Source organism: Zootoca vivipara, chromosome 2 (assembly GCF_965207765.1).
Source record: "Zootoca vivipara chromosome 2, rZooViv2.hap1.1, whole genome shotgun sequence".
NCBI lineage: Eukaryota > Metazoa > Chordata > Lepidosauria > Squamata > Lacertidae > Zootoca > Zootoca vivipara.
In genome coordinates this window covers 84,777,648-84,797,993 of record NC_142584.1, presented here as the reverse complement: position 1 = coordinate 84,797,993, position 20,346 = coordinate 84,777,648, and the positions used below count along the sequence as shown (strand labels likewise).

General features: G+C 42.1%; 1 protein-coding gene across 1 annotated transcript in view; it reads left to right on the top strand.

Annotated features, from left to right (window-relative positions):
• Positions 1 to 20,346, top strand: part of UROC1 (urocanate hydratase 1) — a 54,600-nt gene that overhangs the window by 24,735 nt on the left and 9,519 nt on the right. Inside the window, exons 11-17 of the mRNA XM_060271395.2 lie at positions 369 to 548; positions 2,535 to 2,632; positions 3,158 to 3,230; positions 5,265 to 5,386; positions 11,908 to 11,978; positions 14,631 to 14,729; positions 18,201 to 18,300. Of these exons, the coding sequence (XP_060127378.1) occupies positions 369 to 548; positions 2,535 to 2,632; positions 3,158 to 3,230; positions 5,265 to 5,386; positions 11,908 to 11,978; positions 14,631 to 14,729; positions 18,201 to 18,300 (743 nt within the window). The remainder of the gene's footprint in view (positions 1 to 368; positions 549 to 2,534; positions 2,633 to 3,157; positions 3,231 to 5,264; positions 5,387 to 11,907; positions 11,979 to 14,630; positions 14,730 to 18,200; positions 18,301 to 20,346) is intronic.

The following is a 20,346-nucleotide window of genomic DNA, read 5'->3' as shown; positions in this document are numbered from 1 at the left end:
AAAAACCTTAAACTTAAAATATTGTGTGAGTTATTGGGGGGATGTCTTGGTACCTCGACACGCAAAGCAGGGGAGGAGCAGGGAATCCATGTTGCAGTTCTGATAAAAAATGTGTCATGAAATTTCTCCCCGCAACTTAAGTCTCATCGGTTTTAATGGGAGAATGAAGTATTTGTCATTGAAATCAGTGTGATTTACAAATGCTTGAAGTGTTGGAGGTACTATTCCCTACAGTGCATCCATCCCTTAGCAAATACAAAGGGGCTAATTTACCAAAGTTTCACCTAGGTGCTCCCGATATCCACTTTTCTATATCCATACCAAAATCTGGTCTATAGTTGTCCACTTTTTCCTCTTTCTGTGTGCAGGGAGAGGCTTGCAGAAGAATTCAACACCACTGGTGAACTGCTAGCTGATTTGGGGTCTGACCAAACATCTTGTCACAATCCTTTTAATGGAGGCTACTACCCAGTACAGCTGAGCTTTAAGGAGGCTAACCAGCTCATGTCCAGCAATCCTGTGAAATTCCGAACCCTAGTGCAAGAGAGGTACTTCAATAATTTGCACAAGTTTTGTGGTGACAATTTGTTAGACAAAACTCTGCCTCTGTTGTGAGGTCAGATGTCTGTAGTAATATTCACTTTCCTTCTATAGACACAGTTAAGTTTGGGGGTCTATCTATCTATCTACCTATCTATCATCTATCGGGGGATGGAATTGATTTTTGAATGACATTCATAAAATCAGAACACCAGAAACTGCACACTGGGATATTAAATACAGTCCGAAAGAATATCTCTTCATCAGCATCATACACTTATGACAAACTCAGGGGCACAACTATGCATGAGTTGACCACTTGAAAGAATCCTTGCTGAAGGTCAAGGCAGGCTACAGAAATGTCATTCATTTCTTCAGTCTTGTTCTAAAATCAAATCTGCAAATGACTGTGCAGGAAGAGGAGTTTTATTTCTGAGAATGCTGCAAATGTTAAGTGACCCAGCTGCATTGATTTTGAGCCATTGCCAGCTGCTTGTTTTTCCAATGCATACTCACAGGAGCTGGGAATTAGGGAATTAGGCTCTATAGATTAGCGGTAATGATTCTCTTCCTGTAGCTTTGTTCCTGTTAGGTCTCATTTTCATAAAAGATGGTTTGGGAGCCAGGAGTCACTCATATCGACTGATGCTAGGTCAAACAGATTTGATGGTTTAAATTAGACGCAACATGGCAGCAGATCCATTTGTCTGCCCAAATCGGAAGTGATTTAAAGGGTCTGATTTAAAGAACAAAAACAGCATGTGAGTGAGGAGAGCTGAATTGTCAGAAACTGAAATGTCCTACCTGAGTGATAACCATTCTTCCCTAGAATGTGGGAGGCCAGTGGTATTTCTGGCTTCAACTTTCCCAGGGACAAGAAGGCCACTCAAGGAAGCTGTCTCAATAGTAGAAAGTTGCATTCAACATTGGGCAAATCGTGTCCTCCCTAAAAGAGGGCATGTGTTGCGGTGAGACCTGGAGTCTGACCTCCTGTGTTGTGGGTGGGTAAGATTGGTCAGCCACAACACCCGATTGGTAGGTCTCTCGATATTGGGTTCAATCTGACCAATGGGGCGCAGTCCAAACGGATCAAGGGACCTATATATACCCATACACGTGACCCAGAGCTTCCTCTTTCGGCGTGTGCATTCGGAAGAAGCTAACAGAGTGTCCTCTGTGAAGCCGAGAGAGATTTACCTTCGACGGATCATCCTGGTTATTTCTTTCTGTTATCCCTTCTTCCCCTTAATTCCTTCCAATTGTTTTCTTCCCCTCCTTTGTTAGTAATTATTCCTTTCCCTTCCCTTTATTCGGGGAGGTAGCTGTGTTGGTATGATGCAGTCGAAAGAAATTTAAAAAATTGTCCAGTAGCACCTTAGAGACCAACTATTTTATTTATGTGCATGCAGTATTGACTATGTTGATGGATTGCTTGGGGATTTTTGTTTGTTTTTGCTGCTTAGGATTTTATACATTATTCTTTCAGTATTTATTTTGATCAACTTTTAACGGCATTCATTTTGTAACTCTATTGCTTCACCCTCCAATATTCTACTCCAAAGGGCCCCTTTTGGATGGAAAAGTGCCTCATAAATGTCAATGCAAATAAATAAATAAATAAACCAATTTCAATATTTTACTGTGATGATCTCTTTCCTACCTTCTTCCAAGTTTGCAGTATATCCTTGTCTCATGTTATCCTCACAATAACAGTGTCAATTAGACTAGTCTCAGTCTTAATTAATGAATTACACTTTTTAACTGCCCTTTATCCCATAAGATCCCAGGGTGCTTTAAAGAATAAGCAAATCAAACACAGGACTGTAAATAATGGGTGGTATTCAATGCTAGTCCTATTCAGAGTAGACCCATTGCAATTAAGACATGGCAAGCTTTGGTTTATTCATTTCAGGGTCTAGTGCAAAGGGTTCATAATGTTCTCTCAACACTATATGAATTTCCATAAAGAAAAAATTATCTCTTTCCATTTTCAGTCTGAGGAGACAAGTGGCTGCCATCAACAGGCTGTCTGATCAAGGAATGTTTTTCTGGGATTATGGAAATGCTTTCCTTCTAGAAGCTCAGAGAGCTGGTAGGTAGCTCTTTTCCTTTTTGCATAAGTTAAGCAAGTAATGTATTTGGCCAAGTACAACAGATAACAGATCCCAAGAATAGGGGTGCTCCCCATGTTGCACATTTTCTACAGGAAAGGGGGGCACTTTTCTGTGTAGGACAAAGCATCTAACCATTGGTATATGATGATCTCACATTCAAGGAGAATCACATGTGAGTTTCATGTTAATTTCTCCTGCATGCAATACCTACTGTGTATGAATTTTGTGGCATTTAAAATGTAAAACTTTTTACAACACACCCCACAGTCAGCCAGCTGGAGAGCTATCCAATCTTGCTCAACCAAACCCTGTCTGCAACTCAGGCAAAAAGGCTGAATCTGAATAATACTAATAATCAGATTTATAGCCAGTTTTTCTGCAGTCATATCCAGCGCAACAGCATAATTCCATATTCAATAATAACGACAACTGTGTAGGGCTTTAAAGGTAAAAACAACAACACAGCACCTTGAATTGAAACCTGTATTTAAATTGTTCCAAAGGTGCTGACGTCGAGAAAAGAGGTGCCAGCAAAGCTGAATTTCGATACCCTTCTTACGTCCAGCACATTATGGGGTATGTTTGGGAGAGAATAAAATGTGGAACACCAATGTGGAAAGAAGACGTGAATGTGCCTTGTGCTTTGGGTGGGGATTAGGAAGAGAAGGAGTTTTCCTGTTTGGGACCATTTTTTGTCATTCCTGTATATTAATAAAAACTGAATTGTCTTTTGTGATTAAGTAATCTGTTGGGTGGTGCTGTGGGTTAAACCACAGAGCCTAGAGCTTGCCGATCAGAAGGTCGGCGATTTGAATCCCTGCGACGGGGTGAGCTCCCATTGTTTGGTCCCAGCTCCTGCCAACCTAGCAGTTCGAAAGCACGTCAAAGTGCAAGTGGATAAATAGGTACCGCTACAGCGGGAAGGTAAACGGCATTTCTGTGTGCTGCTCTGGTTTGCCAGAAGTGGCTTAGTCATGCTGGCCACATGACCTGGAAGCTGTATGCCAGCTCCCTTGGCCAATAACGTGAGATGAGCTCCGCAACCCCAGAGTCGGTCACGACTGGACCTAATGGTCAGGGGTCCCTTTACCTTTACCTTTAATCTGTCGGTAGACCAGAAGCTATAATATGAGTTCTTAAAAGCTGCAGTTCGCAAAACTTTATGCGTAAGGTTTCTTAGCTGCCCTTCACCATAAAGTCCTGGGGAAGATTACAATAGAATATACAATAGTGAAAACAGATAAAACCACCAGAGTTATAAAAACTACATGAAACCATTCCAAAAGAACAGAACAGTATAAATTCAGCGAAAGAGGTCGATCCCATAAAGCAAAATACCTTAGTTGTCAAAGGCCAGAGTGCATCTTCAGCACACGGAGAAAGCTGTTCAGTGAAGATGTTAAACGCATGTCAGTGAAAAGGGTCTTCCACAATTTGGGGGCTTTACTTCCCTGTACTTCTGAGGGTGAAGGTACTACCAAGAGAAACCCTCTCTGCAGATCTTAACACCCAAGAATGTCAATAGGGGTAGCAATGGTCTTTCAGATATTTGGGACCTAAGTTGCTATAGGGCTTTACACACCAACGTGAGCACCTTGAATAAAGAAGCTCGTCATGTTTGCCGCTCTGTCATGTGGATAGGAACATGTATAGGGAGCTGGTGGGGATTTATGAGACAAATTCTGAGCTGGAGGAAAGTAATGAGAGAACCAGGCAAGAGAGATGAAACACTTGAGAGACAAAACGCAGTGTGTCCCAAGATTGAATTTACTCCCCCACTTTTCTTTTTTCTTTTTGCACCCCAGAGAATATAGATCTGCTAACTCAGCTTAAATGTAAATCATAGGGCATTCCAAGAGGGAAATCCCTGCCTTTTCTGCACTCCTTTCCTGCGCTCCTGGTTTCATGCTACATTACTAAACCAGGAATTACTAAACCCACCCTAGCTGGTAACTGTGGATGTAGTTGAAGAATAGATTATGTGTTGTATCCAACCAAGCTCTTCTACCCATTGAAATGAATGGAGATGACTAACCTAGGTCCATTACAGGTGACAAACATTTTAGGTGCGTCCAACTGAAGCATAATTGGAGGTGTGTGGGTCCTTTTGGACTGGGAAGAGAGCGGAACAGGGGCTAAATTTATTTTATTTTATTTATTAATTCCTATACCGCTCTATACCCGAAGGTATCAGGGTGATTCACATAAAGGGGGCGTGCTTATCCATGCCCTGACGGCATTTGTAGGGACTGGGAATGGAAGCCCTGCATGAAATGGTTGTTGACTGTAATTTCAATGGGTCTACTCTGAGCAGAAGAAATTAGCTGGGTGCTTCTTCGCTTAAACCTCCTTGTTCTTCTGTCAGAATGTGCTTATGGCAGGTGTGATAAACCCAGACAGAAACAATAGCTTATATCTGTAAATCTTTGATGGAAATTCAAAAATAATGGCCCGAAGAACTTAGTGTTTGGATTAGTGTTTTTTTTTATAAAAAAAATAGCTGGAATTCTTTCATCTTCAGTTAATGAAAGAAAAGCATTGCTAACTGCCAGGATAAATATGGCAGGAATTTCAGCTATCTTCTAATCGTGAAACATATTCCCTTCCCAGTGACATTTTTTCTTTGGGATTTGGACCATTCCGTTGGGTTTGTACCTCAGGCAACCCAGAAGATTTGGCAACCACCGACTTCATTGCAACATCAGTGCTTGAGAAAGCTGTGCTCCAGGGAGGTAAGACGAGCCATTTTCTAGTATGGGAGGTGAATCTGGGGCATGGATAAACCTACCTGCAGTTTATTGTGTCTTGCAACTAAGACCATAAATACCAAATTATTATCCACTTTGGGTCACTTCAAGGTAAATTTCCCAGACAGACACATCTTCTGGATGTGAAATGTCATAAGTGCCCTGCTGGATCAGGCCAAGGACATATCCAGCCCAGCACTCTGTACTCACAGAGGCCAAGACATGAATAAAATGGCACTCTCCCCATCTGTGATTCCCAACAACTGAGGGCCTTCTGGTGGCTCACTCATTGCGAGAAGTGAGGTTACAGGGAACCAGACAGAGGGCCTTCTCAGTAGTGGCGCCCGCCCTGTGGAACGCCCTCCCATCAGATGTCAAGGAAATAAGCAGCTATCCTATTTTTAAAAGACATATTTTTTAGGGAAGTTTTAAATATTTAATGCTGTATTATTTTTAGCACTTGATTAGGAGCTTCCCAGGGTGGCTGGGAAAACTCAGCCAGCTGGGCGAGGTATAAATATATTATTATTATTATTATTATTATTATTATTATTATTATTATTATTTATTATGCTGCCACCTCTGACAGCGGAATTCACAGGTGTCTTTTATAGCCATTGGAACTTCTCACCATTTCCACATTTATATGCAGGGGTCATTGGCAATATGCAACCTCTTCCTCTATTACAGGCAACAAAACCAAGTAAAACTTGATTAGAAACATCAAGAGGAGCCCAGAGTGACTGAGAGAGTGTAGGGCTCGGAGTGGGAGATCTGGGGTAAAATGAGAGGTTGTATTTAACATAGCATTGAGGCTAATTCTCCACCAGCACAAGGATTTCTATTTGCACAATATAATGTTCTCCTCTCCCTCCCTCCCCCTCCCCCCCAACTGTGTGCCTCCTAAATCTGCTCTGGGGGTTCCACTAACCCTCCAAGGAAGATCTGAAGATGGCATGCACAGGGGGAGGAGGGAAGGAAATTGCACTAGTGCTAATCCTTGCATGAGTTCAGTTATTTAGTTGAATACCACCCCATCTACGGTATGCTACCCTGGCCTTTTTTGGGAGTAAGAGGAAACGCAGATACGATAGACTGAATTAAATAATGTTTTCATACATTGAGGTCATATTCCTGATGACACACTGGAAGCAAAATGTTGTCATGCTTAAGGACTGAACAGCAGTTTCGCCATAGGAAGTCTTCATTACTTGAGCGTTTTCTGATCTTGACATCTCTTGGCTGGTTTGCCGGCAAAGGATCGAAGGCTTCCTGTAACATGACGCTGGGCAACCGGTGGCTGCATGTGGTCCTCAGCCTAATTTAATGTGGTCCTCGGCCTAATTTCAAAACCCCTCTGCAAGGGATAGTTTCAGACTTCTGGCAAGAGTGGTCTGTTCTTCCGCCAGCAACCTGTTTGGTAGAACAGAGGAGGGAGTGAAAGAAAATGTAGTGCCAGAGAGACAGTGAAAGAGGGTGAGAGAGAAGGTGTAGACCCACCCACATATAGCTCTAGTCCTGCCCTCTGCCAGCATATAGCCCCTGACACCTGAGAAAATGTGCCCCTCAATATTAACAAGGTTTGCTAACCCCACTACAATACTTTAAATATGATTTTATTATTTGTTTATTATTATTTTTTAAGGAAAGGAGTAGATGTGAGCACATTGCTGGCAATGGCCCCAAACTTTGGAATTTTAAAAATAGCACTATTGCCTAATAACACACACAGAAAGCTGCAATACTAAGGCAGACCATAGTTCAACTAGCTTAATATGGTTTGTAGTAACTAGCAGTAGCGCCAGGGTTTCAGACAGGGGTTTCTCCCAGCCCTACCCGGTTTCATATAGAGTCTTTCCTAGCTCATACCTGGGGATGCTAGGGGTTGAACCTGGGAGTTTTTGAATGCAAGGAGCATGTTCTCTTAGAATATTAAAGTGTCAGGTGTGACTTCAGCCTGAACGTAGCAGAGTGTTGCGCAATCTGGAAGCTTCTGGCGGTAATAATGACTAGACGTCTGGACGCAGAATAACTATTTACAGGATTTATTAAATAAAAGAAATCCAGAGTTTCTATGTACAACTTTAGAACTCAAAAACAAAGTAAAATAAATCCTTTCCTCTCTCTCTCTCTCAACCGATACAGCACTTTTCCTCCTACACTCACCACACCACGTACTGTGCTAGCTTTCTCTGATAACAGGACTCAGTGCTAATCATCAACCAATGAGAGAGCAGTTACTATGGCTGAAGCAGACCTTGGCTTTCTGCCCAGTGTTAACTGCTTGTCCTAGAGTTGATTGTGTGAAGAAGTAATCTGATGGTTTCTCATGCTACCAATTTAGCAAAACCCGAACGTGTTCTACCACTGAGCTATGGTCCTTCTGCAAAGGTACCTCTTCCCCTTGCCCATATGGCACTATAGGGGGCCTGCAAAATACTATTTTGTTTTGTGCGATTGGGTGATGACAAACACAGTGACAAGCTGGAACGCTCTCATTCTCACAGTGCAGATTTTCCTGGAAGGTATGGCATCTGACCCTAGAAAGGCTGCCTTGACTTTCCCACCGTTCAAGGGGGATAGAGACCCAAACTATTTTAATGCAAGATAAAGCTGTAAGGCTATGTGTCTCACAAGAAAGTGCCCATCAGAAAATGTTTGTGTGTGTGTGTGCGTGTGTGTGTGTGTACCATATATAGACATTTTAAAAATCCAGCTGACTGAAGGAGATTAGGTCGCATCTCAGTTATTGAATTTGTTGTTGTGCTTGGCAGAGCAATGGACAGAGGAATTCAGAGAGAAACAACTACTGAATTTCAGTGGAGTGGATGTCTAATAAAATGAACCTTTCCAGGAATCCCCTTTGACCTCTTTGTTACTGAATGCTCTGCTTGCCATTCAGCTATGCTATAGCTAGAAGTAGAACTTCAGCTACAGTCCTCATCCTCAAGAATGACATATTGGAAGGTTGAGAAAGCCAGTTGAATGGATCTCTGCGGGGTTTGTTAACATGGGGAAGTGTGCAATTGCTTTACCATGGACCTAGATGGCAACCCAAACCACGTTTACCATTCTTTTGGAAAAGTTCCAGAAGTGGAAGGATTATGGTGTGGTCAATGTGAGCTGAGTGGCAAAAAACTGTGCCTGTGGTGAAGCAAACACACAGTGGCTTCACTGTGAACCAAATTCCTCCTGGTTCCAGTCAACCCATATTCTCCATATGGACATTTGAATTGCCTCTTTGTCTTCCACAGATAGGTACAGAACATGGCCTCATGGGATCCATTTTTGACACACCAAGTCAGCAACTTTAGATCAAGCTGGCCATTGAGTGGCTGGTTAATAGCTACAGTCACTCCTTTGTTGGGCCATTCAAACACTCCTCTTGTGGAATGTGCATATCATTAATATAATGACCAAAACAAAATTCCAATTCTTTGAATTTGGGACATTCCACATTCAGGCTCCTAGTCATACACTATCGTTCTGAAGAAGGGAAGCTGCCTCTGTTTTAAATAAACAAATCAAAATTTTATTTCATCAAGCAGAATTGAAAAGGAATGTCAAAAACTGTAGAGACAGAGCTCTGTCACAGTTATTTATTTGTTTGTTTATTTATAAATGTTTTTACCTTGCTTTTCCTTTAAGACACTGAAGGTGGGTTGCCACATGACAGAAGAAGCATTTAAATGATCAGTTAAAAATGCAAACTAATAGACGAGGGGTAACCAACATGGTGCTTTTTCCAGATGCTGCTGAACTACATCTCCTATCATGCCTGATCATTGGCCATAACAATAGCTGGTTCTGATACAAACTGGAGTTCAAAACCATCTAGAGGGCACCACAATGGCACCCTGTAGACAGATAAAGTAGTTACAGCAGGTAAAGCACTTCAAGTATTGGATATTTCAGGAGAGATTAACACTAAGGACTTGGCAGGTTAGATGCCTACTGCAAAGGAAGGTCCTCCCGTAGTGAGGACAGAAATCAACCAAAGTGAGCTTCCTTAGGTGGAGAGTTATGCAGCCATAGAAAAGGTGTCCCAGTCCTAAGCAATTTGAGGTTTTAGCAGTCGCAAACAGCTATTTAATATATTTTTCATAGAATTCGCAGAAAGGCCACCACAGGGAGAACTTTTAGATCTGCTCTAATCACATCAAATGAAAGGTTTTCCTGTGAGGTCAATTACCTCACATTCAGCTGTGAGTAACTGTGAGTAACGCCAAGTGGTTCTCATGCACGTGTGAGCAAGCCCTTAGACTTTATAGCCTTTGATGCTATATGCCAGGCATGTCCAACAGGTAAATCGTGATCTACCGGTAGATCACTGGACGTCTGTGGTAGATCTCTGGTTCCCCCCAAAGAAGCTGAACAACTGTGGCTCCCCTTAAAAAAGCGCAACATTTTACCTCCTCCCTGAAAAAACTCAACAACTTTGACCCGAACCCCCCAAAAGGGGGTAGATCACTGCCAGTTTTTAACTCTTTGAGTAGATCACAGTCTCTTGGGAGTTGGCCACCCCTGCTATATGCCACACCATGCTATGAAGCAGAAAGAAGGGCTACCACACAATGTGAAGCAGAGGGAAAAGATATGAGGAGTATGACCAATCTTCAGCTAAGAACCTTCTTAACCCACCCACCTCAGGTGTACAGAAGCCTCTGCGTGGCTGTATTAGCTGTCAGTTCCAATGATTTCTTATGTGTACATGGAGAGCTGTTCCATCTTTCTCACCAGCGTTGATGCTAGTGCTGGTACCACTCCTGTTTGGTTACTTCCAGCTCTCTGCTAAGGGCAGTCAATAGATAAATAGCAAGCATCAGGTGTGCTATTGAAAGGACTAGACCAATTCTTGCTGCCTGTGGCAACCCTTATAAATATAGCTACTACAAGCAAATGGGCTTCTATGTAGCAGAATGCCCAGGATACTTTGGTTGTTGTGCATTAACCTCTATAAAGTGTTAGACTGAATCATAGTCTAATGCTGGTGTTTTGCACCACACACACTCAAATGTGTTTATGGTTTCTTCCTGCAACATTCTTAAAGTCAAAATTAGTATGTCCAAGGTTATTCTGTTAAAGCGACACTGTAAGAATTAGAATATCTGCTGAGAAATGATGACCTCTCTGCATCAAGGCTACCGTGGGAGTAAAATTGTCTTTACCCGGTTTTATGTGAAGAATGTGCTTTCCTGTGTCTATTTGGAGAGGCTTGGATGATGTAAAAATAAAATACAAAATAACTCTGAGGCTAGGGAGTCAGTTTCCTTGCTGACACAAATAATGTGGCTGAGATCACAACATACTTTTAGTATCTTCTGGAACCTAAATAAAGATCAACAAGCAGCAAGGGCAACAAAGTAAATTGATAAAGGATCGGTTTCAAGAGAAAAGAGGCAACATTCCCCCCTTTTTTATTTTCAGCAATTTAGGAAGGATTTTCAAAGTCAAGCTAATGAAAGGTCGTGATTCTACCTAGGAAGGGTGAATGAGAAGTGGGGACTCCATGCTTGTTCCTTGAGCTGTTCTGCACCCCAGATTTACCATGTTTGTTTTCCAGGGTGATCTAAAGCCTTTCAGAGATATTCATACTCCCTTTTGTATTTGTTCTGTTATATTTTGCAAAAGCCCATTAAACACCTTTTTTCATTCAAGTCTCCCAATGTCCTTTTATAGGATAGTTCCCTATGGAATTTAAAATGCAGTATAATTCTCCCAAGGAAGCAGATGTCTCATTCATGGTTATTAAAAAGACTGGCATATTAATCCTCAACGCTTAATTAAAGGATCTCGCAGTTGAACTGCAAGCATCATGGAAGAGATCGTGCCTGGGCAGGCTTAAAATAATGTCTCCTCAGTATTGATGCACATATTTGACATTTATCTCTGGCAGTTGGTTATATCTGGTCATGAACATGCTATCTTGCTTTTGTTATTTTATTGGAAACCGCTTTGGGAGTACAGTGTGATGAAGGGTGGTTTATTAATTTGCTAAATAGATCAAGTACAGTGGTACCTTAGGTTACAAACACCTCGGGTTACAAACACTTTTGAGTTACAGACTCTGCTAACCCAGAAGTACGGTAGTACCTCAGGTGAAGAACTCTACCTCAGGATGAGAACAGAAATCGCGTGGTGTCTGCGGGAGACCCCATTAGCTAAATTCTTACCTCAGGTTAAGAACGGACCTCCAGAACAAATTAAGTTCGTAACCAGAGGTACCACTGTAAATTATTTCCTTTGCCTCTAGACCATGCATGTTTATGTGCAAGCCTAGTGGCAATCAATCAATCAATCAATAATCAATCAACCAATCAATTGTTTATCCACCCTCCATTCCTATTTAACTTGTCACCTTAAAGGTGCTCGTGCCTTTTTCATTCCCTGTATCTTATTCTCTATATAGTGTATCTAGGTGCTGGCCTCTGGAGTTACACATGGCTTAGGCTGCAATGTACTCACTTTATGAGCCATTTTGTCCCCTCTCCCCTCCTCTTGTCCAGTGAATGCATCTGTGAAGCAGCAATACTCCGATAACATCCGCTGGATCCAGGAAGCCAGGAGGCACAATTTGGTATGTGGATCCAGCCAGCTAAAAGAATGACTGTGTGCACTGCTCAGATTCAGTGTCATCATTTTAAAGGGCATAGTTTCCAAATGGAAGACTGAGCCCAATCAAAAACCTAAAACTGTTGTCTTGGTAAATGGTTGTCTCTGCGTTCTCAGTGCCAGAATCTCACTGGCACCTTCCTAAAGCAATTTACGTAAAGGCAGAAAAAAACAAAAGCAGAGCGGGGCTATAATATGCAGGTTTGTGTATTGGCCTCCAGGCCTGGAGGAAGGGGGGGGGGTGAATCACCTTCAGAATACAAAGGCATCCCACACTCCTACACTCAAATATAAATAAAATAAAAATTTAGTTTGTCTTTAAGGTGCTACTGAAGGAATTTTTTTTATTTTGTTCCTACATTCATGAGCATCCCAGTTCCCACTATCACATTTTCTTCATTCATTTGTGGCTTGAGTGGATCAGACAGCATGTGATAAAATGGCCATGCGGCTATGCTGCCTTCTGCATTTTGAAGCACATTTGCCACATCATTGCAAAGCTGCCATCATTGGGCTGAGAAATGGTGTAGGTTGCAAGGAGGGATAAGCTAATTCTCTCAGCTCTGCTCCATGAAACGTCTGAAATTATGACATTCCTTTTGGTTCCATTCCAGCTGAGTAATAATAGCACTTCCAGTTTTTGGGATAGAATGGATTTTGTGCATGTGTCCAAAATGAAGAAATAAACAAAACATTTTTCTAAAAAAAAATCCATCTCTCTCTCTCTTTTTAAAAAAAGTAAAAACAAATTAGCCAGAATTGCACCTCTAATTCACTTAAGGGTATATGTGATTTCTGCCAAGTCCACCTCCATATTCAGCTGCTCCAAGCTGCATTCCCACACCATTCCCAAGACCCAACAATAACCCATGGGATCAAATTGTTGGAATTACAGTGGGTTGTGGAAAGGGGGGGGGGCAGGAAATTCCCAAACTGTGAACACAAATTCTGTTTCACAGGCAAGTTAGGGTCCAAACCATTGCTTGTATTTTTTATTGTTGTTGTTTTTAATGTTTGCAATATCACAGTTTTTAGACAAGTACAATTGCTAATTTGGGGGGGGCATTAAAATTGAGGTGCCTTTTGCGGGAAGTTCATTTTTTAAATTTGCATTTTTTTTACTACAAAGATACAAGGTTTGAAAACAGTTTAGAGGTTTTATTTACAGTTAAGCATACACACATTATGTTAAAGAAAAGATGCAGAAAAGAGAGGAATCTCTCGTTGCCTTGCCAAATTTTGGAAATGTACCTCCAGAACAATAACAGATTTTAATTTTTGCTCCATTAAACATATCTGATTCAGTAGAACCTCAAAATCTGGGTTGGAACCCTGCAGAGGTGCAAGCTGGCTGTATTCAGAATCCAGCCTAGTTCTATTCAGGTCACTAGTTCTCATTGGGGTGATAAACATGCCTGCAGGGAGGACCTTTCATGATGGATTGCTTTTTTATCCCAAAATTCTCTGCTCTTAGAAAACTAAGCACCAGAGAAAAGTTGGAACCCTTGTCCCTGACACCTATTTTCCTTTGCACGGAGAAGCATTAAAACATTTGAGGCACCCCATCTGCAATCTGAAGTAGCCCAGCTCAGACACAGATTTATTTCTTTAACAGAAACTACCCTGTTTCTCATATTTTAAGGCATCCCCATAAAATAAGCCATAGCAGGATTTTTAAGCATTCAAGGAATATAAGCCATACCCCGAAAATAAGACATAGTGATAGGAGCAGCAGCAATGCCGGCCGCGGCAGGAGGAGGAGGAAAAAAATAAGACATCCCTTGAAAATAAGCCATAGTGTGTTTTTTTGAGGAAAAAATAAATATAAGACGTGTCTTATAATATGAGAAACACGGTAGGCCATAGTCGCTGCACTAACTGGATCATGTAAATTGGAAGGGGCTTTGGAAAATTTCCAAGCTAATAGGACTTTCAGGGAATATTTTCATTTCTGGCAGGCAGACCTTTATTTTTATTTTTTTATTTTTTAAAAAGTGCTTTCAGGCAGTCCAAGGCAGCCAGTGTGTGATTTATTTTTATGATGAGTATCAGTCCTTCAGCATCGAAAGCCAAGCATGAATCCCAAAGCATGGATAAACTGCCCACTGTTATTTTTGTCCAACATTAGAAATGTTTCAAATGACACCATATCAGTACAAATGTCCTAAACGTAAGGAGCTTAAGTGCTAAAGCTCTAGGATTGGGATGAATCAGGTGTTGCCAAGTTCTGGGAGCCTGGGAGGCACATTTGCAAACCAGATAAACTGTTGCTGGGGCCACACACACCACAACTGTGCACCCAGACCCAATAATAGGCTTCTTTAATAGACATCTGAAGGCAGGCCTGTACTGTATAGGGAAGCTTTTAATGTGTGATGTTTTGCTGTGGTTTTATAATTTGCTGGAACCCACCCAGAGTGGGTGCTGGAACCCACCCAGTCAGATGGGTGGCATAATAATAATAATAATAATAATAATAATAATAATAATAATAATTCTTTCAAGGCTAATGGCATCATCATAACATAATCATTAAAGATGTGTATTGTGAGGAAGAGAAATGTTGCTGGCTCACATCTGGAGCCTTGGAGATATTTCTATTATTTCTATTTTCTAGGTTGTGGGTTCCCAAGCCAGAATTTTGTACTCAGATCAGAAGGGTCGTGTTGCTATTGCACTGGCTATTAACCGAAGCATCGCCGAAGGAAAAATTAAGGTACATTCTCTTTGCATATATCACCTGCTTCTTTTCCCCTAGCATACAAGATTGGCCTGTAATGGAAAAAGCCATATGGTTCGGCCACCTAGTAAATACACGTTGAACACCACCCGCATTGGCAGGATAAGATAAAACATTGGAACAAGGATATTTCCTTTAAAAATGCAAATCACCTGAAGCAAATGAATGTGCAGCAGAATAACAAAGAATATCGGGTTGAAATTGTGGGATGTGAAACACAGAGCAGTCAAATACAACATCCCTAGAGTGGACATAAAAGGGGATGTCTGGACCAGCCAGTTAGAACTTCCTGTTTCCTCCTGGGCTGGGACAGAGGTGGACGTGACCTCACCTATGCAGGTAACAAAATACCTCAGCAGAGGCAGCCATATCTCTCTCTGACTCCATTCCTAGAATATGCAACATCTACTTAGTCTGAGATGCTCTCTTGGCTTCTCTTCTTCCAGCCAAGAGAGGACAAAAGAACTATCTCCTTATGGGATAGATTCCATGTGTATATATTTTGTAACCTAAGTCTGCATTCTGGGATCCATTTGTGAACAGAATGTGAGTAAAGTATCTATATATATAAAAATGTAAAAAGGACATGTGGGTGTGTTTCCACTTTTCACCAAAACCGCTTGACCGATTGAGGTGAAATTTTGACACAACATCACATGCAAATGTCCGAAGGATATAGGAAAGTTTGCTAAGACAGATGTCACACCTCCACCAGGTAAAACCCCCCAAAAACCCTGTTCCAGAATGCACCACGAAGCCAAAAGTGCATGCTGGGAAAAGAACCAGGTTACAAACCAGCGCCCTCTAGCAACGGCTACATTGGTACTGCACCTATAAAACCTTCTTTTTCAACAGCACCTTGGCTCCTGTTTACATACTAGGCTGAAGCCTTTACAGACTAGGCCGAATGGAGGTACTTACTCGCCTGGGTAGGGGTTGGGGGGAGGAGGGGACGGGATAGGTCAGGACACGGTGGGACCAGTCACAGGGATGAACCGGGGGAGGGGGGAATCACAGGGATAAGATGGGGTGGGGGGAGGGGGCGGGATACATCATGGATCGGCACAGGGTGGGGAAAATCACAGGGATGAGCCACAGCAACACGTGGCAGGGCCAGCTAGTTTTATATAATTTTATACAAGACTGTGTCGTATCTAATCTTTTTATGAGGGAATAAGGGAGAATTACGGTACCAAGAAACTTATTTTAGAGCAGGGGTCAGCAACCTTTTTCAGCTGTGGGCCCGTCCACCATCCCTCAGACCATGTGGTGGGCCGGACTATATTTTTGGGGGGGGGGCGGGAAATGAATGAATTCCTATGCCCCACAAATAACCCAGAGATGCATTTTAAATAAAAGGACACATTCTACTCACGTAAAAACATGCCGATTCCTGGACCATCCACGGGCTGGATTGAGAAGGCAATTGGGCCGCATCCGGCCCATGGGCCTTAGGTTGCTTACCCCTGTTTAAGAGGCTTAAACAAGCCTGGCAAAGACGTTATCCACTGTACAAGTTTAAAAGGAGGAATGTTTCTCTGTTAAATTGTAGAACTTGTAGAACACAAGTTGGGAAGGATATAATTTAACAATATATCCTCTCCTTCCTCCCTGAACATTCCCACAGAAATGAACACTAACCACATGGTGTGTTAAGGTTTTGTATAAAATGTGGGGTTTTAAAAATTTATTTCTGAACCCAACTCCTTTTTTAAAACCTATTAGGAAAGACCAGTGGTTTTCACAGATATTCCTTCCTATTTATTTCAGTACAACGATTCATGGCAGAGAAATGTGGCTAAAGTACATCTTTTCTGTCCAGCTAAAGTACATCTTTTCTGTCCAGGATCTTTCTTGGGAACTCCAGAATGACCCATTAATATAAGATACTTTTATCAATCAAGATTGACTATAAATGAAAAACGTAGGGCAAGGTCAAACCCTCACGCCGGTCTATCATCTCTCTCTCTCTCTCTCTCTCTCTCTCTCTCTCTCTCTCTCTCTCTCTCTCTCTCTCTCTCTCTCTCTGCATGATCTAATGTCATGGTTGCCATCTTTATAAGTGCACTACAAGCACACCACATAATTTGCTAGCAGCCCAAAACAGGGCCATGCTCCATATCTTTCCACTTCAATAAGTTTAAGCTTTTTATCAAACGCAAGCACTCACTGCTAAAGTCTTTCACTGAGAAGATGGCAGCTGGTACCTCCATCTGGAATGGTCTCCATGCGAAAATAATTTACAGCAGGGATTGAGGATGAAGATAATCCTTTTAATCTTGCCAGAAGATCAGAAACAAAAAAAATTGTTCTCCTCACCAGGTCTGTCATTTCTGACCCACCCCATTAGAGATCCACGCCAGATGGCAACAGGGAATTCTGGGAGTGATTTAGATTTGAAACCCTATGCCAACTTAACTAGGAGCAAGCCCCATTGAACTCAATGGGCCATATTTTGGAGCAAGTATTTTTGGGATCTAAAAGGGTAGATTTAGTGACAACTCTCCCCAGTCTCTTTTTTCATGGCAAAGCTTTCCTGTGTATGTTCTTCATGCAGTCAGATGTATATTTAAAATGGAGTCTGACAGAGTTGTGCATTTGGGGAACCATATGTAAAGATATCCAGGGAAAGCCACCCCATGGCCACAAGCTAACATATAACTAAGGACTTCCAACATAGTGCCCTTCAGATGTTGTTGGACTGCATGTACCATCACCCTTGACCATTGACCATGTTGGTTGGAGCTGATGGGTGTTCTGGTCTGGGTGGGACTTTGCTGGCTCCCAGTGTTATAAAATCACCCTAAATCCTGCACCAAGTGTGGTCTGTTTCACTCATAACACTAAGCCAAACCATAGCTAACAAGTGTGTGTGTGGGGACACAGAACAAAAATAGCAGCTGCTTCACTCCTTCCCTAGGGACCCAGGTGGCGCTGTGGTTAAACCACTGAGCCTAGGGCTTGCTGATCAGAAGGTTGGCGGTTCGAATCCCTGTGATGGGGTGAGCTCCCGTTGCTTGGTCCCAGCTCCTGCCAACCTAGCAGTTCGAAAGCACGTCAAAATGCAAGTAGATAAATAGGAACCGCTACAGCGGGAAGGTAAATGGCGTTTCCATGTGCTGCTCTGGTTTGCCAGAAGCGGCTTTGTCATGCTGGCCACATGACTTGGAAGCTATACGCCGGCTCCCTCGGCCAATAATGTGAGATGAGCGCGCAACCCCAGAGTCGGTCACGACTGGACCTAATGGTCAGGGGTCCCTTTACCTTTTACACTCCTTCCCTGGTCTTTCTGCTGCCATGCTACCTGGAGCTATGCCATAGTTTGGTTTAGTGTATATTTGTCAACTGAGGCTCTTCCTTTTAAATAGGAAGAGTGATCTGTTCCCACCCGCCCACTCACCCTAGTTCCGACTGCTCTCTCTCCTCAGCTTTTATTTTATATTACAGGCACCAGTTGTCCTTAGTCGAGATCACCATGATGTAAGTGGGACAGACAGTCCTTACAGAGAAACGTCGAACATCTATGATGGATCAGCGTTTTGTGCAGGTCAGCTGAATAGGCGCATAGTCTCTTTTCAATGATCAGAATTGATTAATATGTGAAAAATAATTTCGCCGAATAGCATGGAGAGTTTTAGTCTGGTAGGTAAGATTTCCTGCTACACAGGTTTCCTGCAATTCAGTGATGTCAAAATAGGGGGTGAGGGAGATGCTGAAACATCCTTGGCTTGGAAGGTAAACTAGGTTATGGTAGTCTGAACTTCCATAGGGGAATATCCTACTTTGTCCAAGGCAGCAAGTAGACAGAGATGGCATAAGCACGCACAGGGCGAGGTTAAAAAAAAAAAGAGGTGTAAAAATAGCACATCCTTTGCAGCTAGAGTACAGAACTTGAGTGCACAACTTAAACACATAGACCAGGATACTGTAAACATTATATTCTAACTATTTATAATGTAAATGGCCATTACTCCATCAATACACAGGGAGCTAATTCAAAGAAGGACAAAGTCCCCATCCCTGAATAAAAGAGAGAATTTCAGAATCTACAGCTATTCTCTCCCCTGAATGACAAGCTAAACCCGCTGGCATTCCCATCTCTACCCAACTAACCAAGATCCCAGCATCTGATAGGCGGAGCTACAGTGGTACCTCTACTTACGAATAACTCTACTTAGGAATGTTTCTACTTATGAATGGAGCTCCGTCCACCATCTTGGATGTGGTTTAGATAGGATTTTTTCTACTTAGGAATTTTTAGATAGGGTTGCTTCTACTTACGAATTTTTTCTCCCAATGCATTCCTACGGGATTCGACTTACAATTTTTTTCGACTTACAAATGTGCGTTCGGAACGCATTTAATTCGTAAGTAGAGGTACCACTGTACTAGAAATTAAACAAAATGTCAGGTGTCAGTTCAATGAATACATTTGTGACAGTTCAAAACATAAAAATGCAGGTATCCTGCCTAGTGGAGGGGAGGGGAAGAAAGGCCGAGGATTAAATCACTGTGGAAATTCTCCTCCCTCCCAAGAGTTGGCACATTTAATGGTTGGCATGTGTCTGTCTTGGGAGACAACGGAGGAGTGCACCTTCAGGAGTGAAGTCAAACCATTGGAGGGTTACAGTGCTTGCTGTGGCTGCCGAGACTGATACTGGAGAGACATGTTTTGTTGCAGCTGGGGCAGATGAAAGTGTCCAGATGCACCATGGTGTTTCTTCTCTCTGCGCTCCTCCTAGCAGTCATTTCTCCTCTGGTTACTGCTATGGGTACACGCCTTGACTGCCTATCTCCAAGCACTGCGGTCATTTGCAAGGGGTTCCCACATGGCAGGGTTGATGTTGCCAGCATTCATGTCACGTTTGCAGACATCTTTGTAATGCCTTCAGTTGCCCCGGATGACCTGTTTATTGCACATTCTTCCTGATTTGTTTGCACAAAGTTTGTGGGGAGCTTAGACGACATCAGCTGTTTGTTGAACATTCAGTCTTATTTGTGGGGATGTTGCATTATCTCACCTTTTTCAGTGCATTTCCACATCAATTCCCTTATTGGGAATGTTTGTGCAAGACAAAAAATCAACTTTAATTGTGCAGCCTATATTTGCTAGTGTGTGATTGAATCTCACCCTCCATCCTCAAAAAACAACATTCTGGAAACGCCCTTAGATATTTTCCAGGGCGAGGAATTTGCTTGTAAATAATAACATTCCATTTTTATATGGTTGAATTTCAGATAAGCTGAGGCTACTTAAGAAGTGTTTATCAGTTTTATAAGTACACATAACATGAGAAAATGCATTTATATTTTTATTTAAAGGATTGTATTTTTATTTAAAAGCAGCCTTTCAGGGCAAAAGCCCTCCCAAGGCAATTTACAGCCACTGTAAACATACTTACTTGAAGCCAGTTAAATTAAACGAGAAACATCCAGCCTGCCCCAAACTGAATAACTCAGAAACATACTAAAATGCATCAGCAATGCCTACAATCTATCACAAAGTGAAGTCCATTCTCAAGGCCTTCAGAGACATGATCTTCAGAGACATGATCTATAGGCCTTCAGAGACATGATCTTTCCAAGGATTTCA